The 25,880-nt window shown below is 43.4% G+C and overlaps 1 protein-coding gene across 1 annotated transcript; it reads right to left on the bottom strand.

Annotated features, from left to right (window-relative positions):
- Positions 1-260: 260 nt before the first annotated feature.
- On the bottom strand, positions 261-23,817 carry mecp2 (methyl CpG binding protein 2). The gene is made up of 3 exons (XM_036532732.1): positions 23,786-23,817; positions 12,144-12,515; positions 261-1,586 (listed from the first exon to the last, which is right to left on the bottom strand). The coding sequence occupies exons 1-3, from the start codon at positions 23,815-23,817 to the stop codon at positions 320-322; spliced, it is 1,671 nt and encodes a 556-aa protein (XP_036388625.1). The 3' UTR covers positions 261-319.
- Positions 23,818-25,880: the final 2,063 nt, after the last annotated feature.

The raw sequence follows: 25,880 nt of genomic DNA, 5'->3' as shown, positions 1-25,880 counted from the left end.
AAAAAGACCTGCAAATTTAATCAGGAAGCAAAATCTGTTTTTTTTCTTTTGTCATTATCGTTGGTTAAACAGCCCAACCCACAGAAAGAACAAGACACAACAGCTGCCTTTAGTTTTATCATATTATATATGTATATATGTATATATATGTATATATACACACACATACACACATATGTATATACATATAAACATATATACATACATATATACACACACATTTTTTGTGTATTTTTTTGTTTTTCTCAAAAAAATGCTGCTCTCTCTGCTGACGTCCCCCTACCCCCTCGCACAGCCCCTGCTCTCCGGGCTACGGCAGTCAGCTCACTCTCTCACTCACTGGTGTCCGGGACTCTACTGTCTCCTCCCGGCTGGGTCTGGGCACTGCTGATGTGGGTACAATGTCCTTCATCTCCCTTCCCTCCACCCCCTCGCCCACCCGGTGCTTGCCCTTCAGGTCGGCGGGCACCGACGGCGCTTGAGTCTTGGTGACCACCTCCCTGGCCGGGCAGCTGTCGGCCCGGGCAAGCTCACGGCGGGCCGGCGGCTGCTGGTTGTCGTCGTGGCAGGGCCTGGTGGTGCTCAAGTCCTGAGGCTCGTGGTCCTGCAGGCCGGGGGCCTCCCTCTGCACGGCCTGGCTGTGGGAGTGTTGGTGGGCAGGGGGAGGGGGCGGGGGCGAGTGTGGGGGCGAGTGCGGGTGGTGGTGGTGGTGGTGATGGTGGTGGTGGTGGTGTTTGTGCTGCTGCGAACGCTCTTTTTTCTTGTGGCTCTTGGAGGGGCTACCGCTGCTGCTGCCCCCGCTGCCCGGGGCCGGAGGCCCCTCCTTGTGCTTCCTCCCAGGGCTCTTTGGCAACTTCTGTCCCTTCTCCGCCGCCTCCGCTCCGGCCGCCCCCGCCAAAGTACTCGTCCCCGTCACTGCTCCCGCCCCAGCCCCCGTCCCCGTCCCGGTGCCCACCTCGGGGGCAGCAGCGGCCACGACGGGGGCCTCCGGCTCCTCCACGGTCTCTCGCGTCTTGCGTTTCTTGATGGGCAGTGCAGTCTCCTGCACCGGCTTTGCGGAAGACTCCTTCAGGGCTTTCTTCTTGGCCTCGGCGGCCAGCGTGGCGCTCGCCGTGTAGGGGGTGCTAGACCCCGCCCCGCCAGTGCTGCCCACTGCCGCTGCGGTTGCCGACGCCGGCTTCCGTCCACGCTTTTTCGGAGCGGTCTGCGGGTCCTGCTCCGACTTCCTTTTGCGTCCCGGCCGCATTTTGGCAACTACAGCCTGCCCCGAGGGGCCCCCCGCCTCGGTCTTGGGGGTCACAAAGGGCATCTTTACCAGCAGTTTGCCGGGGCTCTTTTCCACCACGCGCTTCATGGCCACGCCCTCGGTGGCCTGCCGCACCTTGCCGCTGCCTTTCGGGCGGCCCCTCCCCCTCCCTGAGGGTTTCACCACCTTGGGCTTCTTGGGGGGCTTCTTTTCGCGGCGGGACGGGCTCCCGCGCCCCGTGACCGTGAAGTCAAAGTCATTCGGGTCAGTGGTGGTGTCTCCTACCTTTTGGAAGTACGCAATCAGCTCCACTTTGGAACGGAAGGCTTTCCCCTCTGGGCTGAAAAAGAAACCACATTTTCTCATTATTCACATTATCGTTAGAGCAAACTCTCACTCAAACCTCACCTATTAAACCACATTGTGCTTTGGAGGTTACACAATCTACTCCTGCCAAAACAGAAATATAAATGATCTATAATAACTTAGAACCTTCTGTTCCCTCACCGTGAAGACATAAGAACTCACTTTTAGTTTGGAATCCTTCTGCCACTATTCACACAATTATAATAATCATAATCGACAGGCTTTCTTTGATCGTGTTTTTTCCATAAACAATCAGAAAGATAAACTCACAACACACTTCAAGTCGAGACAAACAAAATTTGAGGAGAGTATGTTCAAGGACCCACTGCCCAAATCATTCTCCAAAAAACCATCACAAAGCAAAATTGGAGTGGAATTTAAAATAATAAGCCAGGCAGTTGTATTCCACAAAAAGGGGTTTAACTGATTTTGACAAGGGTACAACATCAAGATAAGAAATGGGCCTCTGAATCAGTCTCCATCTTCAAAGAGTCGCTCCTCCCCAGGGGGCAGAGGCTTCCAGAGGGAGGCCTGCAGGGCGGCTCACTGCAACCCAAGAATAGTGTGAATGTGGGCCACACAGCTGTGGGTGTCACACTGCCCCACATAGTGCTGCCAGCATCAATCAGGCACATCAACGCACCCGCTGGGGATACACTGCACTGCACTCCGCAATGTCAAATCACACAGCTTCAAGGCACATCACAGCAGCCAATCCCCACTGCTCTCCATCAGAGCAGCCAATCCCCAATGCTCTCTCCTATAAAGCAGCCAATCCCCACTGCTCTCTCCATCACAGCAGCCAATCCCCACTGCTCTCTCCATCACAGCAGCCAATCCTCACTGCTCTCTCCATCACAGCAGCCAATCCCTTTCAGTCAGCCTGCCCCAGCATCTTCTCGAGACACAATGCACCCCCATCACTTGTGGAGTGTTTGACACCGTTAGCTTGTCGTGCCAGAGCTTAAATCATTACCAGTGCATTAGACTGTTAATAAAGGTGATTTAGGGCTGGTGATGCCGGGGCCGCTGGAGGTTTCTCAGGACCTTGTCACACAGGTAGTTTGTCACTGAAATCCAGCCAGGGGCAGCGCTCTGTCCCTAGAAGAGTTTCCCAAGTGTGACAGATACAAAACCACATAAAATCGCTCTTACACCTCTTCACACTGTCACTGTTACCCCTCTCCACACAATTACTGTTACACCACTTCACACCATCACCGTTACACCTCTCCACACAACTGCTGTTACACCTCTCCACACATAATCGCTATTATACCCTTTTACACACATTTTGTGTATGTTCCCTGTATGTTCCCCCTGCTCCATCAGTGCAGATATTGTACCTCAAAAGCTGCTTCTGAACACTTGCAAATGAATACACATAAACTCTCAGCAAATCCCCAAGACTACTCACATTATGGGGCGTGCAACACAGCAAGACACCAGACTGAGTCTACATTGTGTGCAGATCAAAGAAGCGCAAGAAGCATTTCTGCAGTTGGATCTGTTCTCAGAATAAATGCAGCACTCTAACATACTGGACGCAGACTGAAGATATCCCTTCATGAAAAAATGGAACATCTATTTTCCTTTTTCAGTCAAACTTAGCTATATGGCTGCCAATCAGAGAAAGAGGAAGGATAGAGCAATCTCCCTTCAAACCATCACCCTGCAAATACAACATCAGGTGACATTTTTTGAAGGAGTGGGCAAGCACCCTCCAATTTCAGACAATCTAGAAATTGAGAAGTGAAAGAGGACAAACCGACCTTTTCACAGTATATCCTGCAAGTGGAATATAATATGATAAGGCTATGCGCTAGGGACTCGTTGCAACCCAAAGGCAAATGACAGCAGTCTGTGGTTTAGAAAGCACAATGCGTCGTGGTACTGTACCGCGCAGGGGTGGATTTTGCTACGGTGTGCTAACCCTGAACTTCACTGTTCACAACAGGGCTAAGCTGGTGTCAGTAATACTATAAGCAGCAGTGAAGGCTGTACTCTACACCTGGTGTTCCCTGGCTACCTGCTGCCAGCAGAGGGCACAGAAATGGCCACCCAGGCCGAAGGCAAGGGGGTAATGTTATTTCCAGAGATTAACATGATATCAGATAATCCCATAGAAAACTTCAAAGAACTACAAATATTTTTAACCCTCCAATGACAAAGCTATTTCTGCTTCCCAGCACAGGTTTGGGTGAAGGGTCAATATCAATATCAAGGGACAATATCAAGATACTTTGGTATTACAGTAATACACCATACAATTCAACAAAGTACGGTTTCTGCATGACGATCAAATGCATTAGCTCTAGGTTTTTTTTGTTAACAACTGCTGTGTTTTTACGCGGAAATAAGTTGTTCCAATGCAGTTTGAGTACTACGTCCTTTAAAGAGAAAATAGCCGTGAGTTCACATGGAATGACCCAGACAGCAGTGACCCACTCTTACTCACTCACTGAATTTCCAGCTCTTACTTTCCCCTCCCCTCCTCCCTTCCTTCTCTATGCTTTTCTTTTTCGCTTTTCATCTTTTTGCAAACCTCCATCAGAATGCTAGCAAGCATCTTACAGAAACAGCAGATCTCTTGCATCTCTTAATACATGCTTACTGAAAACATATGGACCGTAATAAAATGAACGCTGTTCTGAAGAATACGGACAAAGTGTATTTTTTTTTATTGTGTAATAAATTATAATATAATAAAGCAATAACATGGCTATAACAAACAATATGACTCTAGGCAACAAATTTGTTAAATAGAATGTTATTGATCGCAACCTAGAGACTTCAGCCTGCCGAGGTAACGTGAGAGTTTATTACAGAATAAAAAAAACACGACCCACATCATCAATTATTTGGGATTTGTTCCAAAAAGCATCCAATGGCAACCACGTGTAAGCCTGCAAGATAAAACTGAAGCCCAACACATCGAGGCACATGAGTCCATTTCATGTAATTCTGGAGTAATGCTGTCCTCAGGTATTATGGTCATTTGGTCATTATAATCGCAATAATAAAATGTACTTTTCATGCTTCACCTCTAAACATATTGTAAAATATTTCAAGTATTATTTACATTTTCTGAAAAAAAAAGTCATTGCATGTAATTTGGATACAAAGCAAAAGGTTTACATTTACATTTATTCATTTAGCAGACGCTTTTATCCAAAGCGACTTACATAGGTTAGTTTTTTTTTTTTTTAACAATGTTATCCATTTATACAGCTGGATATTGTAAGATTTTGGTCTAGATCCCTAAACCAGCTCACTCAGTGCAGCATAAGATAGCACAGATCCTCTCACTTAAGGTATGCCAATACCTGTATTCATTTGTCTAAGATGGCCTTATTGTAACCACAGTCCTGCTCATAGACTTCAACTATCAATTTGGCAGCAGCTAGCTGCTGCGACAATTGACACTTCTAAAGGAACCAGCGATGGGTGATTGAGAAGTGTTCTTGCTAGGGAAGACAATCTAATTACCAGACCTCCGGTATTTCACCACCGGTACTCTATTGTCTATCCTGATCAAAGACGAAATAATCTCATTACCAAACCCCCGGTATTTCACCACATGTATTCCCACCCTTATTGATAGTTATTTGATTATTGTCTATCCTGATCAAAGCTCGGCATCTGTATAAAGAATGTCTTCAGTAGACCCTGAGGTTCAGATCGACTCCTCTGAACCCAGAGTGCGTTTTCACGTATTTCTGACAACTGCCATTCCTGTAAATAAAGAAGTCTTTTCTGCGAAGATCGGAATTGCGCCTTGTTTTTCCTTACAACATTTACTGTGGGTACTGTGGCAATTGTGGGTTAAGTACCTTGCCCAAGGGTACAGCAGCAGTGTCCCAGCGGGGATCGAACCTGCAACCTTTCGGTTACGAGTCCTGCTCCTTAACCACTATGCTACACTGCCGCCCGGTTTAAATCCAGAAGAGCCACATGTGTCCATTACTGCAGCTTTTCACAATGACCACGCAACGGACAGTGATGGCCAGGACAGTATCTGCTAAACACACATTCAGCTGCCTACTGATGCATGACAGTGTAAGCCAGGGGGTGGTTTGGCTGCATCTCCACTTGCATCTCATTAAAGAGATGCATAAAAGGACAATTTTGCCACAATAGGGCTGATCAAATCATACAGGATGTGATGTCTGGTATGCATCAAGTGTCTGAGTGTTGTGCAATGAGAGAACAACTGAACAGTATGACTTTAGCCACCAGCCTCTGGCTACTCCTTTGAAACCCGGACCCTCTGAAATGGCGTGTGGTGTATTTTACGTTGACTATGAAACAAATCTTTGGGAAAGAACAACTCTGAATATCAAATACTCAAATATAACGCCAAGATTTGGGTTTATGTCAGACAAAGGCTCTGGAATGTCAACCCCAGAATGTACAAACAACTCTAAAAAGCAGACACAAAGCTTTCTAGCAACATTCCCTGGTCACTTAGGCTAGAAAAAAAAAGTCAATCCCTTCGCTCAGGATCTACGAGTCCTGAGATCCATGTCCCTGTCAATGTGAGATGTTTGTGAATAAAAGCCCCTTGTAAGCTTGGTCAGTGTACACTGTTACAGCCCACAGGGCAGCACTAGCCAGCTCTGCAGAAACCCGGCTCCCTTTGAAGTCAGTACACACAATGAAACACATGCAGCCAATTATCAGCCTCCGTTTCGCCACCATGAACAGCAATCTGCGGCCGACACTTGTAAAAACAGCCTGATTGGAGCAGCTATTTCACACCAGCAGATGTGTCCAAATCCTTGTTTGGATTAATGGGGAGCACGCTCATCAATAAGAGGCAATGAATGTGCCAGAGAGTGTGTGTGATAGGGCCAGGCCAAAGCCACAGACTGTGTGCGGTATGGCCAGGCCAGAGCAGTTCTGTGTGACAGACAAACCACCACTACCAATGGCCTTACTGTCTTTTGAGATTTATTTACTGTCATATGTTTTGTAGGTTATAGCGTCTACTCATATAGATCCTTCCGCCACCCCCATTCATGCTGCACATATCGCATAACTGACACGGTTAAACACCATGCGCAGTGGTCCTCTTTTTCCACAAGAGCACCGGACTGTGAAATTAAACAAAAAAGTGTCAGTTCCCCTGCGTCTCCACTAGGCTCACTCCACTAGACGGGCTCACTGAGCAGGAAGGAACAGGGAGATTTCTGTCCCCGTAACAGATCTGGTACCATTTTGCTGGGACTGTGAATTACAGCCACAACTGGGGAAGGCAGTACTCCAGTAGCAGGAGAGACTCAATGACATCACGTACAATCACCCTGTGCACACTGCAGTTGGCATAAGTTTCTCCCACTGACACAGAGTTGTGCAACTACATAACAGAAAGGAGAAAAAAATCCTGCAGGCACACGTCACACAAATAATAGCCACATCTACACGCCGATGCATAAATATCCTTGAACTGGGAGCGTCCTTGTTCCCTCTTCCACAAACACTACAGCCAACATCAGCCTGTCACAAGGCCAAGTCAAGCACACAGCGGGACTCTTCTGTCCCTGTGCAAGTCTATGGCTGATATGCAGGGGGGAATGGTGGTTATTGCGAAGGAGTCTGAATGCAGGGAGAGGCTTCCACACCCCCCAGCTGTGCGTCACTCTCACAGGATCTCTGATGATGCACGGCAGGCAGAAATTCCCCCCCTAGACACTCCCCAAAGCACAGACTCCTCTCCTACAGCCCACATCCACAGCCCTTGGTCCTCCAGAGGAGATGCATGCAGTGCCAAATAGGGAGGCTTTGCCTGGCTCCCGATCACCTTGATTTTGCCAGGGTACACCACAGCACACCAGCATGAAAAGGGGGATATAGTTCAGCGAGTAAGATGAGGAGGGCGAACCCTCGCGCCCTTCCCCCATCACGGGAGTCACATGACGTCAATCAGCAGCTGAGACTCCGGAGCTGAAGCGTGCGGGCTCTCATTGCGAAAGCGAGCAGGGTTTTCCCCGCTGCTCTCCTTCGCGGCGCGAAGGTCCTCCGCGACGGCCGACTTTTCATGTGGCACATCTGAGACTGAGAAGCGACTGAACTTTCCTCTGCGGCAGAGATAAGGCTGACGCTCAGGTCGCTGGATGTCCTAATAAGTGCACGGCAGACCACACCGGCCTTCGCAGCTCCTGCAAACGGGCCTGCGGCGGGGGCGCTTCCTGATGATGAAAGCGCACCGCTGCAGACGCGAGTGGGCGAGCACGCCCCCACGCAGATCGGCTTCCTGCTCCCCTCTCCCGCCCACCCCTCACTCCTCGTACCGGCGAGCGAGGGCTTGGTGACGCCCGGCGGACAGCACACCAGCGCGTGCCGCAGGGGTGGGGTAAATTAGAGTGTAATTTCGGACTGGGATGCGGCCAGAGTGCATGCAGCTAAATCAGGATCAGGGAGGCAGTAAAAGCCCTGCTACCCGAGCCTGGACAGCAACAATTACTGCTCTAATGGACAGGTAGGGATTTTTTTTTCTCCCCGCACGGGTTGAATGATTTATGTGTAGTTTATAGAGAGGTCAGGGCCAGCCAAACCCTGCAGAGAATCTGGCTTGAGTCGATGCCAAAGGATACAGTGAGGTGTGCAGTGGTCAGCGATAGGGTTGGTTATTACAACCGATACAGGGCCATGTTTATCCATGCAAAGTGCGAGCACGGCAGTAATTTAGAGTTTGCTGGCTAATAACGGTGATAAACAGCACCCTTGTGCCTGTCTGTTTCCTAGGCTCGGTGAGGTGTGCGGCCACTCCATGGCAGTCACGGTCAGGGACGGCACGCTGTCGGCTGAATATGAAGTCAGCGTGAGGTCGACAGAGGGAAAGCTGGGGAACAGACTCGCCCTGCAAGCTGGCTAGCCAGCAAACTGAACGCATTCAAACTGTAACTCTCAAAAACACCCGTTTAAATGTTGCGTTAACTTGGAGTTGCACAAACTGCACTACAGCTATTATACAGCTCACACCTGCAGGCCACCCGATGGGTGCAATTAATAGCTGGACTGCACCTCATTTAATAAGATGAGTGAGCGCTCACGAATGAGGCTGAAAAGCAGATATTTTATTCTACTCAAGTATACATGAAAACATAGCACAACTGAAATTCATGGGTCAAATTTAAGCAACGCAAGTTTGTATTCTGATTATTCAGTCAATTAGACCGTGTCTTGCTTTGACGCGGGTACATTCCAGAAGGGGGCCTTTTCGGAATTACAGCGCCTCTAAAGCAATTGGTACTCTCACTTGAGCAGAAGTCTGAAGCACTTCTTTCAGCGCTGTACCTCACAATCTCAGACAAGAAGCACCAGAAGGCCATGACTAGATAATTCCCAGAATCACACCTCTGCCTGCGCCAGCGCAGCCTGCCAGAGTTTGACTGTCTTGTATTTCATTCAGGAAGTGGAGGACGCAGAACAAGCTGCTACTTTTAGAAGCCGGCTGTCGAAACCGAAACGCCCAGCACAGTGCAGCTAGTGTGTGCTCTGACCAGGTTAATGCACAGCCCAGTACAGATTGTGTGTAAATGCACAGTGCAGCTCGTGCATGCTCTGACCAGATAAACACATAGCAGCAGCATCACGCTTCCACATTTTTTGTTTCAACTATCCGAGAGCAAAGACTTTCTTAAGGTCTTTACACATACAGGGCGACGCGAAAAAACGATGCGAAACTGCGAAAAAAATCGCTGACGAATTCAACGCAACATTAATATTCACATTAAACGCAACAAAAATAACCGCCTGACAATGAGAGATGATGAGCTGGTGCTTGTTCTTTTACAAAATAAAAGGGAAAAAAGAGAAAATTTTGGGTACATCCTATCCTGAGACGTAGGCGAGAACGCAGGGAGTTTCACTGCTTAGTTCAGGAGTTGAAACTCTATCACGGCCGCTTTCAGACCTACTTCACCACATCACAAAGTAGGCTACGGACCATGGACTGTACACCCACCATCACCATTTTCAATGCCGAGCTCCTCTCCTATTTTTTTCCAGACATTGTCTTTAAAGTCGTTATCTTTATAATTTTTGTTGCCCTTGTCAAACAGCGCTGCGTTTTGAGACACAAAATGAATAAGAGACTCCGTCATGCCTGCAGCAGTGTGACGTTTCCACAACCTATGCCCTGATTGGTTGAGTGCGTTCCTTTAGTGGACTAATTGTTAGAAAAATCGAGCCTGTTGCGAAAAAACTAAACGTCGCTTTTTCCCCACACGGACATTCGTCTTCGGTGTGAAAGTGTTCATTTACAGAATAGATGTTAGAAAAAATATATTGTTGCACGAAAAAATCGTATCGACAAATCGCGCTGTATGTGTAAAGACCTTTACTCTGGAATCTGAATTTTCCTTCCCACACATCTGATATTTACCTTTCTAACGAGAGTTACATGCAAATTTTATTTATTGCCACTATTTTGAAATTAGGGCCTTTACAGGACAACCAGGAACATAAGTGGATTTTCTATGGGTATTGCCACTTAAATGCTGCGTGACTAATCCACCACAATTATTGTCTAATTCCAGCTGTATAATCACTTAAAGGAAAAAACATACACACACATTTTCCATACATATTGTATCCACGTTGGAATAATAAGAATGCAGTAATATATTTTACAATGTGAGTAAAGTAAGGTTTGTTCTTCCATAAGAGCGGCCTTTCCCCCAGGCTATCTGGGGTCATTGTCTGCCTCACAGCATGTGTCTGTTCAACGCATTATGTACATTTGGTCACAGAGGCTATCCTGGATTTACCCCACTGTGCACAAACCAATCTGACTCACTCATCCTGCCCTCCATTCAGCCTGACTGATGTCCGTGTGGCTTTGTTGGACAGCTGTGCGGAACGGTACAAAGCTGCAAGAAAAACCCCACTTTCCACAGGAGCACGCAGCCGCTGCGATAATTTCGGCGCATTTCTGCCGCCTTCCTTCCCTCGACATGTTGACTCTGCTCATAGAGTGCCCTGTGTTTGCCGTATACCTCGACCATTTTTTAAGCGTTTTGGAGGGAAATTGGATCAATGGAACGCATTCATCAGCAGCCCTGCCTACAGTTCATTTAACAGGGCAGTTGTACTGAGGGTTGGAAATTCCTGAAATATTTTATAGAACAGAAAGTAGTTCCATTAGATGGAGGGGAAAAAAAAAAAAAACTGAAAAAGTTCCACACTATGCGATTACTCTCTGGAAGCTTTATTACGGCTGGTGTTTATGATTTTAGTCCAAATTAAGATTTAACTGCCCTTCTGGGTTTGCTATATGTTTATAATCAAGCAATATTAAGTGCTCCTGTGCAGAAACTGCACCTTGTGTTACCTTAGCGTCACGCATCAGGTCCTGCGACCAACGATAACAGCTCCTCAAGCACCTTAATAGCTGCAAGTGAAATTTCTGTCGATTCCCGCACAGTAGTGGGTTTCACCAGCGGTGACGGTAACAGCCAATGAAGAGGGGAAAAAAGAAATCAATAGAAATGTGCCAACAAAAAAAACAGCTGTTTTTGCAAACTGTCAGTGTTTTCCTGTAGAACCACGCTACAAAAAAAGCTGTCAAAGTGCTGCGGAATTAGAAGGATAGAACCTGTAAGACAGCACCTAGCCAAAAGCACACATTGGGAGGAAGCAGAAGACGTTGGAATTTACAGAACTATGGCGAAAGCACAAAGCTTCATTTAAGCAGTCTGTAAACAGCTACCACCAGAAACAACGGAAGCAGGAGGAAATGCTAGTGTAGCTCGAAAGAGACAGCCGGCGACGTTACATGTCTGTGATCTACAGGAGGGGCTTCACAGCCTGATGGGACAGCATCAGCAAACACCAGACAGCACCATTTGACCCCAAAACCGTGCAGTTATGTAAGGTGATGTCATCAGAGGGTGACGGTGCACAGTGCGATTCACTGATTCCAAAACGTAGGAGGTTTCCTATGTCAGCCCAAGTCCGACTCGGCAGCGACCTTCTCGTAAGGGAGTCAGGCTGTGTCACAGTACACTCGCTTGTAATATGCGCAGCATGTTTTAATTGCTTCTCAATAGATAGCAACACACTACAAAACCTTTCAACAGAATATGGCTGAAAATCACATCTGAGCCAAAATGAGTAAAGGATTGCTGACTGGGAACAGTTTACAGTTTAATGGAAAGTTACTGCGAGTGAGACACCATTTAACCTATACCTAAGCGGTGCTCTTATCTATAGACCAAGAATGACTCAAACCTTTTTTCGCAGCAGAGATGTTCAAATAATTTATCCCAAACCACAAGCGTAGGCAAATACATTGAAATTCTGACGTAAAATTTTAAGCGTCACTTCAAAGCACACCAGAAGGCGAAGCGTGCCAAATCTCCAGTTCTGACTGTAACCAAAGCACAACCAGCTCCACAAAATCAGATGGTAGGAACAGATAGAGCGTGAGAGGTTAGCTCAGACGGGGTTTCGGACAGGATGTCCCACACTGGAGTTAACCCCTGCAGTGCGCCAGGCGCCTCCGCCAGGCCCCTCCTTTACTCACTTGATCAGGTAGACGTCGTACTTGCCGGCCGAGCGGCCGGATTTGCGCTGCTTGAGCTTGCGCGTCCAGCCCTGGGGCAGCGAGGGGTCGTCGTACAGCGGGCCGCGGTCCCGGATTATGGAGCGCCGCTGTTTGGGAGAGGCGGAGGCCTCCGGGTGGGCGGGATCCGCCCCGGCCGCCGTCTCCGAGGGCTCGGCCTTGCCAGCGTCCTCGGCCTGCTTCTGGTCCTCCAGCTGCTGCGCCGGGGCGGGGGGCTGGGCCGACACGGTGGGCTCCGCCTGCTCCTCATCCCGCCTGTCCCTCTTCACCTTCTTCAGCTTCTGCGTCTTGTCCTTGGGGCCCTGCGGTTCCTGATCCTCACTCTTATCATCACTGCGGCGGAGAGGGAGAGAAAGGACAGAGCGTTACCCCGAAGAAAACAAAGGAGGAGCAAGGAGGAACGGGACAAACACACTGCTTTCTAACACTTCCACATGTCAGAGCTGAACTCTTACAGAGCTGGTTAAAAGCTTGTCTCGTGACCCCAAGGACTGCTGGTCCTATTCCTGCGTGGGAGGGACCGCTGCTGTCCTCTTGAGCAAGGTGCTTCAACTGAATTGCCTCAGTAAATATCCAGCCGTATAAATGGAAAATAAGTGGACGAAATGAAAAGTCGACCCAGTTCAGGGCCTCTGCTAAACAACACATAATGTAAAATATAGGCTGTCTGAACATATGGATTTATCATTGTGGGATATCAAGGTCACACACACACACACAAAAAGATATGTGTCAACACTTTGATGCATTTTTCCAGTGATATCTATGGTAGTCTATTCCAGTCAACTTCAGCAGTCAACAGGCAGAATTTGTAGTGACTCAAGTCCGATAATTTGGTCATAGATCCTAAGTCTCTTAAAAGACGCTCAAAAATTTTTGATTTCTTCTTCCTTGGCTTTAAAAGCATTCATAAACATTATTTGATGCTTTGAATCAAATACGGCCATCCCAAACCAAAGCACGTCAAACTGTCTAGACAGTCGCCACAGTACTCTCTGTCAGGGCCTTTTTCAGCATTTTTTGGGAAAAAAGCCTATTACCGTTCACCATTTCTAATCTAAACCAAAGAGACCCCAAAATGCATGCATCAATTCAGAAAATGTCATCATCCATCAAAGCCCTGTGCATCTCAAAAACTAACATGCAATACAAGTTTTACATTGCATATAAAAACCTCCTCGGTAACATATCTTACAAGCAAAATCCAGCACCACCCCATTTATAAAGCCCTGAAGTATCTCCCTGGCTTCAGAGCAAGAGGTGAAAAGAAGACAGATTCAATACCCTGCTCACCCCGGGCTGGGAGTGTGAGAAGAACTGATCTGCCAACAGCAGCTCCTTTGGGGGAGAGGCTGGACCTTTCATGCTTGTGGAGCTTCGTCTCAGAGAGCAGAAACGTCCCCTAGCGGGTCACCTCACGCATGCGAGGTCACACTCTCCCCCCCACACGAACCCTGACTTTCTCCTTATCACGGCATGATCTTGGTTATCACGACTGGCGTGCAGAGACTCCATGGCTTCACAGCTGGACCCCAAAGGAGCTCCCAGTCCAGCTGCGTCAAAATACAAACTTACAGCATAAACACAGAAAGGAGTGACTGCCTCCTCCAAGACAGAGCCAGGACCCAGAGAGAGTTGATTAAATGTTACAATTAAAAATATAAAATTAAAAAAAATAATTTAAATTAAAATTACACATGATTACGTGCATAATTTTGTCAATCCGCGTAAAACAAATAGCAGTGGATAATCCTCCAGACCAGGCAAGGAAAATAATACATTACACAGTCAAGGAATTTTTTTTTTTTTTTGAAAATTCCAGTTCGCCAAAAATACACAAAACTTTTCACCCCACCCCCACACGCATGTATCATCAACTTCCCTGTATCTGGAAAATAAGTCAGGGCAAAAGAAGAAGCACAAGGTGACACTGCCACTGCTCTTGAGTTCTATTCAGAACACACTGGAAACCAGAGCTAACTGTGGATCTTTGCCACATGGAAATACACTTGCATGTCAGCCTTGATCACAGAGTAACCCCCCCCCCCCCCCCCCCCCCACACACACACACACACACACGCCACCATGCTGCCTAACTGCAGTGAACCCCCACAAGTCTGCTGGACTTCCAAGCTCAGAGGTATGTTCCATACAGTGCCACTAGCAGTTTGCATTTGTGACCTCAGTGGAAGGACACACACACACGAGAGCTGCAGCGATCAGGTGAGAGGGAAGAGCTCACTCTAACCTGTAACTGAAGAAAAGAAAAAAACAAACAGTAGCATGCTCACAGATAATCAACACATCAATTTGTAAGGGATTAATCTTGCAAGAAAAACTGACTTATAAGGATTCGCTGTAGCCAGAAAGGATACGTTTGGGGACTAATTTCAGCATGGCAATTTCTTCTTTAAACCAAAATAGATTAATGATTATACAGTTTAATGAAACAAAATTATTCAGATTTATTTCAAAGCTAAATCTTGGCTTCCCTTACTGAGCCAACTAAAACTATTTTGATGTCTCCATTAAATAATGTAACTTCAAATTAGCTTGATGTACATAAAAGTAGATTTCCATTGCACACAGATATTTGACTTGACTTAGCAGTGAAACTGTGGACAATACAGTGTATATTTGCCATAATCAAAAATCAACACCAGTTTGCAGTCTTCTGTGTGTGACAAACACAGACCCAGGTATATGATGTGAAAAAAGTGACAGGCAAAAACCAACACTGTGTGTATGTGGACTGTGGCCACACACAAAATTTAAATCACGGTTACAACCAATTTCAAAGGACTAATTAGGCGGTGAATACTGCAGTCACAGCAATTAGGATTCTTGGAAATGAAACCAAGAATTTCCATTATGTACTAAAGCGAGATTCTCTTTAAAAAAGGGTTTCTGCATTTTGTAGCACACAGCATAACAAATACATAAGAAATTTCCTTTTTAAAAAATATTTCATTTATCTGACTGTCCTGGTTTGGGAATGTTTATCTGATCTGCCCTTTACTGCTTTCATTTTTTTTCCTTTTTAAAAAATTGTCCAAAAAAGTAACAGCACTTAATGTTATTTTTAAGAATTCACAGGGGTATCTACAGTTTGGGAAGGAAGTGGGGAAGGAATAGAGTAAAATTTCTGTTAATGGAGTCCATTATATAGTGACAGTGTTTTATTTTCCACTTTTAGGCTCTTCTGTCTATCCTCCGGTGAAAACTTTTAAGTGAAAAAGTATGAACATTCATGAAAAAAGAAACACACACACACACACACACACACACAAAATCAAGCATTTCCTATATGACCATGATCTCTCCTTAAACAAATGACAGGTAATGCAACTGAATGTGCTGCAGTATATTTTTATGTGGTAATTTAACAACTACCAGTCTCATGTCAAAAACCTTTGCATTCTTTCTTTCTCACAGACCAACTTACTGTTTTTTTAAACTCAACGTCTGCATACTGAATAGAAACCCAGAGACCACATTTGTGAAGGATTATGCACACGATTAAAAGTTTAAAATCAATAACTCCTCCTTACACAACAACAAGCTACTATAATCACTGCCACACGCCCTTGTAGAAACTGAAGTATCACTTACACAAAGCAATTTCTCACCCATCCTCCAGGACTCTCTCTTTCCCCTAGATCACAAGACCCTCCCCCTCGCCTCAGGGGAGATTAACGAAATTAATAAGTGAAAAAAAATAACCCCCTGGTTTACGTCCCCTGAATACTGTCTCTCGCCCTATCCCACAGAGCTCTGTCATAGCTGTGTTCTGTTTACTGGCAAAGGGTGTGGCGCATCCGTGAATCTTGCTTTATTTCTCCACCTGGAGCCCTGCTCGAGAGGGGTTTTTCTACCTGTGAAACAACCCAATTACCCTCTTTCTACCGTAGCAGGCCAGGGTTGGCATTTTGGCTCTGCTCCCGTTTTCCTTCTGCATCTGGCGCCATATTCATTAAAGTCCCCAGCGTCAAGATCAGCCTCCCCGCTAAGACAAATAGCTGTCAATTAGCCTGCGTCTGACGATCTGATCATTTTATCAGTCAGAGAAAAAATGATAATCAATAGTCAAAGCCAAACAGTCAGAGATAGCGTCATGCAGCAAACATACAGGGGTTTAATGGAAATTATTAGTTATGCATTTCATTGTTTTTTTCCAGGAACATCTTGCTGGTGTTAAGTCAAACGCATTTTCAATACAGTTTTTGCTCTGCTTGCACTTAGTGTATTTTTAAAAAAAAAAAAAAAGATTTGCTTATTGACATCTGATGGGACATAATCACTTCAGGTACAGCTTGCTATTATTCTCTTTCCAGGGGGTTTGTATCAGAATGTTGCTCTGGCTTGCGAGCTCTCATATTAAGAATAACTAGATTTTACTGGAATGTAGGCTTGCCACAGATACAGTTATCTGCGTTTGCGGCAAGTGCTTAAAACGAGACAGAGAGACTATTACTGTAATTCAGATTTTCAGAGGCCTTCAGGAAAACCTGTAGAACAAACTACATCAGGTTGCCATTCACATTCTGTTGGTCCAACTGGCAGTTTTTTGGCTTCCACTCATGAAGAATTTGAATTAGAGCTTGATAATATTAGTTAATGAAAAAACCAGTTGACAGATGCACATACGTGCTGAAAATGGCTAGAAAAATCAGATTAAAAATCTGGATGACAGCAGTTCATTTAGTCCTTTAGAACGTCAATGTATTCAAAATGTACTTAGCTTTTTTTCCATTTTACATTGGCCTAGGATTCATTTTGCTGTTCTGTGTAAAACCTGCAGTGGCCTCCGTATAATTCACACCCTTGAGGAGCTGTTACAAAAACATTTGTAAACAGAAGAAATGTAAGTGTGCAATCCCCCCCCCAAAAAAGCATACGTGTGTTAAAACTTTAAATCTACCAACACTGCACAGTGCAACATCTTGTTTCAGTTTACCTTCCATTTCACTGCATCAGTAATGCATGCAGTAAGGCAGTGCACAGACAGCTGAGTGAAGTTACACAGCCACACAGCTCACAATACTGCAGAATTACACAAATGTAAAGCTGGCAAAAGACCAGAAAAAGTGGGTTATCCACAATTTTTCCTCCCCTTCGTCACCAATGTTCCCGCTGGTGACATTTCACTTGCTGTGTAAAATTCTCTCACCACTGGTGGTATATACCGTAGTGTCAGTGTCTATCATATGCACCCCTGAGAGCATAATGAGCGCAATGTGCAAACCAAATCATAAAACGCAACCGCTTTCACTAGCAAATGTGGTAAACACGGTGGTCGGCGTGTGCCTAAAAAAACCGGAACTGGGTGCAGGCATCCTTTACATTTTTGTATAAAATAAAAAGACTGTGGCTTGTGAGATTATTCACGGGATAGTCTAACTTTTCAGGGCTTTTTTTGGGTGGTAGGGGTGTGCTGGGGTGGTGGTGAAGTGACATGATGTCACAATGGCGGACGATGATGTCCTCTCGCTCCCTAAAACTTTTGGGCTCATCAGCTGTGTGGTGGGCAGCCCGCTCTAGTAGAATAACCAGTTTAAGAGCACACATACGGGGGAAAAAAAACATAAGGATTGTGTGGTCAAATTCCATGGCAATGATTTTGAAATTAGACCGCATTTCTAGCGGTGTATTACGTAACTGAAGCAAGCTCTGCTGCCACAATAAACTGTGAATGTATTTTAATAACAGAACTGCGCTCTCGTATTCTTCCACAGGTCTGCAGATACCCCCTCCTTCCACAAAATCTAGCTGCTGCACATATTATATTGTTGCAAAGTTTAGAAAATAACTGAATAGCTAATAAGACTGGGAAACGGCCGTCATAATGACAAATGCCTCTACATAACATCGACAAGCTTATCAAACCACACTATTGACTTCATTCAGTGCTTGTTTATGCCACAGCAAGAGAGAAAACATAATCAATGTTTTGAATCTTCCCAATATTTTAACCTGACAAATGAATTTTATCTTTCAATTACTTCATTGAAAACCTCACAAGATTATCTACCACTAACAAAATGCATCAGGATTCTACACACCACACCATTCAACCTTAACTATAATTACTGCTAAAGCTGATTTGTACAATTAAAATACTCATCTATTAATGTGGTAAATGTGGTACAGTTTGTAGGCTAGTAATATGCTTAACCCTAGCCACTCAATTTTGAATTAAAACACAGGATCAAAACACAACACTGAAAGATACAAAGCTTTACACAGACAGTACAGAGTTCCCGACAAAAAACATTCATGGGTTTGACCGATTTGCTTTGAAGGAAGCCTGGTGCTTTCTGAATGGTCATTGTTATTACCTCCAGCCAAAACTCTCTTAACATATACATATTTAAAGCACATTCCAGTCTACAATGCGATTCCCCACATGGATAATGACACCTGAGATTGCTAGATACTGTATTGGGGGAAATACCCACAACTATTCTCTATGTTCAAGGCCATTAATTTAGGTTTGACAGAGAAACCTTGCTTTACAATCATCACAGCAAGTGTGGTTAGAATTAAGTTTAGGTAGCATGTGCAAGTCTCAAAATTGGATTTCAATCTTTCAGTCAATTTCAACTTTTGTCAGTTCCTCGATTTCCAATCCTGGCTTCCGTGTCAGTTGGTGCTTTCGGCACCAATCAGACAGAAAAACGATAAGGCCGCACAAGATAAGTTCCACTTTTATCCCTACCACACATACTTTGGATATCCAATCTATGCAACAGACAACACACTTCCAGTGACAGCAGAAGCTCCAGACAGAGTTCGTTCCTCCATTTTTCCCTATATGCAAGAGGTCCACATTAAGTTTTGATTCATACTTTAAGCCTATCGACAAATTCAGTTTGTGCATTCATCCCAGAGCATTAATTTGTACTCAAGTTGTACATAAATATTTCCACTTAGGCCACACTGGCTCCAGGTATAGTACTAATGAATATCCTAAAAAATTCAAAAAAAAAAAAAAAAAAAACAATTTAAATTTAAAAATAAATAAAAAAAAAAAATAAACTAATGTGCATGTTTGGCCACATATCCCTTGTGGGTGGTAGGCACACAACAGGTGTGGCTGACAATTACTGTCAGCAACATCATCAAGTGTCCACACACCCCTCTGCTGCTCTGTGGATGTCTGACCTACAGGTTCAACACACACGCCACAAAAAACAATGGGCAAATGGAACTTTGCCCTTTTTTCAGTGTGGTACCACGACACAGATACCCAGCAAAACTGGTGATAGGATAGTCGTCTCATTTAATGCTTGTGAAAAACAGGGAAAAATACTATGGTCTCGGGCCATACATTACTCTCTGTGCAACATACACAGTGTGTAACGTTTCACTTTTTTTTGTTTTTACATACCTTCAACAACAAATTGTGAGTTTTGTAGGGCAAAACACAAAAAACCAATATAAATACAGTCCCATTCCATTTCAGTCTTCTGCTCCACTCCCACTGTAGCCACATATCTTTTCCCTTCTGTGATGACCCAGCTTGGTGCGATTTCAGCTTTGACACTTGGCAATTTCTAACCTTGCAGAGTAGAAACCCACTCAGCAGCATCGCAGGCCAAAGCCATGGACCTTCTAGAAAATTGTGTGAGCTGGGTGGACTCTGCTGTGACGACACAATGCCAGATTCAGGACTATCACAAATGAACTGTCACAGACGAAGTCCGCTTTGGGAAATGAGTTAAGGGCTGTGAGAGATGGGCAGCAATGCATATAACACATTCTCTCAAATTCAAAGACATTTTCATCCATTTTAAAAGTTGAATTAATATACGAATTAGCTTATGGATAATATAATTAATATATAGATGATACAAGGATTAGTGTATTAACTGAAATTCTCCAGTCTGCGTTAGCTGCTATCTTAATCAGCGATGTTCTGAAACACAATTTCCTGTGATTAAAATCAACCAATAACATTCTATAAGTAATTGTTGTTACCAGCCAGTTTTACATTACTTATTTAAAAAGAATAATTTAATTAATATACAAACACTGCAACAGTAAGCTATTAATATTAATAACCTAGTAAACTAGCTAAATTATGTGCTAAAACTGTTTAGTGTAGGCCTATATGTTAAACCTAAATAATAACTACAACTGTTAACTATAAATATAGTAAAAGACATGATAGTTTGACAATTAACAGCCAACTTACAAACTGGGAGGAAATCACAACCCATAAAACTGCCACATTAGTTACTGCAGTTCCATAACCTCAGTTAAATAAAATGGTAATGGTAGCTCATCATCCAGAAAACAGGGTCTTATAAAATCCATTTTCATTTTTTTCTTCATTTTTGAATATTTCAGTTTAATAAGTCAAGTGTGTTTAATTTTTTGAAAAATTAACAAACCTAAATAAAAGTGGAAAATATGGCAAAAACTGACATATTTCATTAAAAATACAGCAAAGTATGTTTTATTAATATAATTTGAAAATTAATATAAATTTAAAAATTAATTTTGTTCTTAAGACAAATATCAAATTATTTTAATTATAATGATCGAAATAACCATTATATTGGCGCCTACACCTTAACATTTGGATTGAGCACTACCTCCCCCCCCCCCCCCCCCCCCCAAAAAAAAAAAACGCTCACATTAGGTCATACTTTACTATAAGGTTCCAACATTTTTTCAACTGTAGGTAATGTGTCCATTGTAGACCATGATTGCTGGAACTTAAAACAGAGAGAATTAACAGAAGGACTAGAGAATGAAAGCAAGGCTTGCATCACCAGTGTTGCTTCAAAACTGAGGTGCTCTCTAATACACCAGAATTACAAAAATCCACATGTCTTATTATCTACAAATGTTTATGTTTAATACATAAAATTCATTTTAACCAATTTAGTTGCAGCGCCCAGAATGGCTTAATTCCATTCTAATGTCTGAAATCCATAATTATGTCCGTTCTCTGCAATGGAGCAATTACATTAGCATGTCCTTAGCAACCACCAAGTTTGGCCAAACATAGCTTATGCTTGTTGGTGAATACTAATATTGTAAATGTTTCACTTGCAATAACACAGGTTTAAACAAATACAGGTAGACTTCATTCCAAACACAGGTCAACACCTGTCAGACCATGTAAAAATTGCAAGGACGTTTTCACGCAATGCGCAGGAACAGTGGCCTGGCTTGAATTCCTGAACATTGCACCTTGTTATACAAATGGTTAAAAAAGTTTTTAAAACCCCACAAAAACAACACCACCAAGAACAAAGCCAATAATCATCTGATAGATAGATACTGAGGCAATAGACAGATATTATACTATAATATTACTAACACAGTATATGAAGATTACCAAAAGGAAAAAAGATCCCATTACATTTCAATATTCTTTGGGCTGTTACAAAGTACTCAATGTTCTCTCTTCATCAATTTGGAACTAAGCTTATGATTACCTTTACAAACAAATTAATATACATGTAAACATATAACATGAGTGTAGCCGGCGTACATACACCATTTATGCAACGTGAATGCGAACTTTCAACTTTCACAGTTAGAGCACACTTTCGTTTAGTCACACACTGCCCACGATGCCAAAAGATCCAACACGCAGCCATGTTGAGACTCAGGACTGACTTCAGGTGATGACAGTTACAATCTTCTGTAACTGCCTCATGTACAAAATTAGCCTGTTTTAATGTCTCAGTAAGCAAATACCAACACTTACACACACGGATTGCATCCGTTACTATGATTTCATTGCTTTATTTCTCAGTTTAAATATTTCTACAACAACATGTCATAAACATGCATTTTTATGAGTTTGTTACTATTTGTTCAGTGACTAAATTATGGAATTTTAACAAAATAAAAACAAAAGGCAAATCTAAAAAGTAGCCAGGCCTGTTGTGTTACGTTCTCCTCTTAACTGTGATTTGAGCGATCAAAATTAATCAATTAAAAATATGTACTTTTGTAGTTATAACTGTGGTTATTTAAAATTACAATCATCAGCTACACCTCAGTCATTGCAACACATTTCCAAAAAAACATGCCGTCTTTTTTGCACCAGTGACGCACTTTGAGACGGCAATGCGAGTGTGGTGCTGCCAGTCCAGATCGCTAAAATGTTTAGTGGCTAACGTACACCGGTGTGTGACAGAACAGTCCGTTTTAAAATGCCCGTTTATCGGAATGAACAATTCATTTCACATTACATAATACCAACCGGAATATTTCCGAATGAATTATGTCATTTTTCAGGAGGGGACATATCTATGTGGCCATGTAAATCACATGGTGTACACAGAAGACACATTGATCATTCTCAGATGTCAAATAAGCCTCCTCCTCCAAGGACAAAAACCGATGCCAGTTTTTTGTTGTTTTAAATACCACATGAAAGTGACTATATTGTTATATAGTTTGCTACTAATGCAGTGCGGGTTTAAAACGGACATTTAAGACCATAAATGTTTTACCCTCCAGTCTTTTCCCAAGCATAACAAATGACGCAACAAGGCTGCTCTACGTTCACTGAGGCTAGCGAGGAGACTAAAATGAATTAATTTTAACGTTATGATTAAAAACTGCACCAAACGTCACCTAGCCAGCTAGCAGCTAGCCAGCCAGCTAGTTCAGTCATGCTAGCTAGCTCGCAAGAAACACACTGATGGAGGAGCTAGGTAGTGAAGTCACTGTTGAAACCTAGCTAGCTAGCTGGCTAAATACACTTTCAATTTTCATTAAATTAAAACCTCACCGCTGCAGTGTAAACACCTCACTGATGGTAAAAAAATATATAAAATCTGACCAAATGCAATTTTCCTTATAATGTCATGACAGGAACCCAGAGAGCCAATTACGCAATGTAGCTAGCTAGCTGGGCTTCCTATCTGACGTTAGTTAGCTAGCAGTGAGGCTGCCAAATTAGCTACCCAGAAATACATCTAACGTTAGCAAGCTTGCTATCACTAGTGGGGAAACACCTGGCATCAATTCATTGATGCACTTTTTCCTGAAAATGCCACCAACACAGATATGCTTAAGACCATAAATGTTATACAGGGGGTTATTTTGTTAGGTTTACTTTTAAGCAAAGACACACAGCTAGCCAGCGATCCAGCCATCTAAACCGTTAGCCAGCCAGCTAACTAGCAAATGAAGCTGAATTTTCAAATCTGCTTACAAAGGGGGTGGGGATGCAGGCTTTAAAAAGAGCATCCAGTACAAAAAACTAAGGATCAGGGGAATCAAACAATCGGTAAAAATGCCCCCTTCATATTTAGCTTTATCTAAGTCAGCTGCCTAGATAGCTGGTAGCTTAAAGGAGTAGCTAGCTAAGCTTTGCACAAACGTCAGAAAATGACACAGACAAACACACCTCCTCCCACCAGCTAACGCACAAATTATTTTCTTCTCATCCTCGTGAAATGTAAAAAGCGGGAGAAAATCTCTGACGTATTCTTCCCGCCTCTCCACAAAGCAACCGAACAATAAATACGCAATATCAGAAAACACAAAACTATACGGTTAATGTTCTTTAGGAAGCCGTCTGAGTCCGCTAAGACACTGAAAAGAGAACATATGTTATTCACACTTACAGTCTCTCCTCTCCGCTCTCTGCGGCGGCCATTTTTTATTTAAATAAATAAATAAAAATTCACTACACATCTTTTGTGGGTCCCCTCCCCCTCCCCTGAACGCGCACCATCCCCGCTCGAAAGCAGGACTCGCGAGATCTTGTAACGCGTAATCGTAATCCATAGACGAACGTCTCAGGACTCCCGCGAGATCTCCTCCACTCAACTGCGAAACCGAAATTTTCTTCATCCGAAAGCGTTCTCCCGGAATCCCCCCGCCCACAAACTGTAAATTTGCGCTCGTTGATTGGCTGTTGAGAGTGACGTTTCTGCGTTTTGTATTGTCATTGGTTGTCTGACACACAGTCTGTCAATCTTACGCCGCTCGTGGTTGGCTGATGCGAAACCCCTTCAGGTCAGATATAAATGTTCTGTCACCACATTAGGGAGGATTTTTTTTCCCGATAACCCTCTGCGTTTTACTGTGATTGGCGTAGATAAGGCGACACTGGTTGGTTGGCTAATCAAGTTAAATGCGGCGAGTGTCCGCGGAATTGAAATGTAAGTCACTATGTAATTCCGATTCAAAATGTGCAATAAATGCGAAATTCAATCTACTCACGGGTATTTTGCGCTGTTTTTACTGGGAAGCGTGCTTGTGCACCATAGTCATTGTCTGTTCTGTGTACTGACAAAAACTGGTCGTCAGCTGTCTTACCGTTGCGTGGAATTCCATCATTGACACTCGTAATGAACTGTTAGAGAAAGATAACATCTAGCTGTACAAATGCATATCCATTTATCTGATTTAAAGAAACATTTTTTATACTGGTCCTCTGCATTAGATAATTTGATTTAGTGTTGACATCAGAAGGAAATACGCAGGTGCCTAAAATTTACTGCACAAAAATATTATGAAAATGACACTTTAATTATGTCCTAAAGATCACTAGCTAGTATTGCTGTGGTTTCATTCGATTCAACGAAGATCTGGCTTCTTTGGTTACGTTTGCATATTCAGGCAATAGGAAGGGCATATGAGATCAGATTGCATAAGGGAAAATGGCTCTTCAGGCCTTTGGTCACAAAAGAAAAAAAAAATGGGACGTTTATTAAATCGATACATTCAAAAGATAACAAGGTATTCACAATAGTTATCCCTATTACAGAATATAACTTTTGACAATTTACATTTAAATCACACTGCTCTGAAAATGACCATATTTAGTCAGTCACACATTGATTTTTCCCAGATAAATAAATAGCTAAATCCACCAAAAATATTTGAAACCAGTATTTCCATCAGATCTGTGACTATGACTGGGTATTTATTTGGGAATATTGTCAGTTGAGGTGGTAAGTACCCAAAGATATCCGAGTGTTGTATAATTTTTTTGTATGTGGCAATGTGGTTTGGAGGGGAAGTTAGGTCAATGTTCTTATTGAATAAGTACTATTATTTCTTCTTGTGGAATGGTATCTTCTCTCATAGACCACAGGACGACCATAGGGAGGTGGTTATTCAGCAACATTAGTCTCTTAAAGGGAGTAGTGATATATTTTTGCTCATAGCATGCAGAATTCAGTTGGCTCTGGAGACTGCAGCCCCTGGTTTCTCCTCCTCAGAGCATTATTTTTAGGTGGGTATTATTTTAACACAACTACATACTAACTAAAAGGTCAACCTGTGTAGCTCCACAACTGATGGTTCATTGCAGTTAAATCCATGTAGCTACATTTTCCCCATCAACTGTTTTGCTCACTCCACATATCTATTAATCAAGAAACATTTATGCAGTTTGGCAGAGCTAACTGACTGCATTAGATGATTACAGATGTGGTTGAGCACTAATTATTGAATAAATATTAGATACTCTTCACAGAATTCCAGAAAATACAGTTCCATATTTGATTTATATCTTGATTTTGTTTGTTGAAAAGAGAAGTCATGAGATGAGAGTCAATGAAAATCTGTCTAGGAAACTTGTGTTGTCCACTGGTTCTCCACAGGGTGCTTCTGTGACCTGTACTGACTGTCACAGCCAACAGCTTAAAGAACAGAAAATTACCCATGGTCCACTTGTCACAGATTTTGTTTATCAGAGTGATTATCCCT

The sequence above is a fragment of the Megalops cyprinoides genome, chromosome 7, assembly GCF_013368585.1.
Source record: "Megalops cyprinoides isolate fMegCyp1 chromosome 7, fMegCyp1.pri, whole genome shotgun sequence".
Classification (NCBI taxonomy): Eukaryota; Metazoa; Chordata; class Actinopteri; order Elopiformes; family Megalopidae; genus Megalops; species Megalops cyprinoides.
The sequence above is the reverse complement of the archived record's forward strand: the minus strand, read 5'-3'. Positions and strand labels throughout refer to the sequence as shown.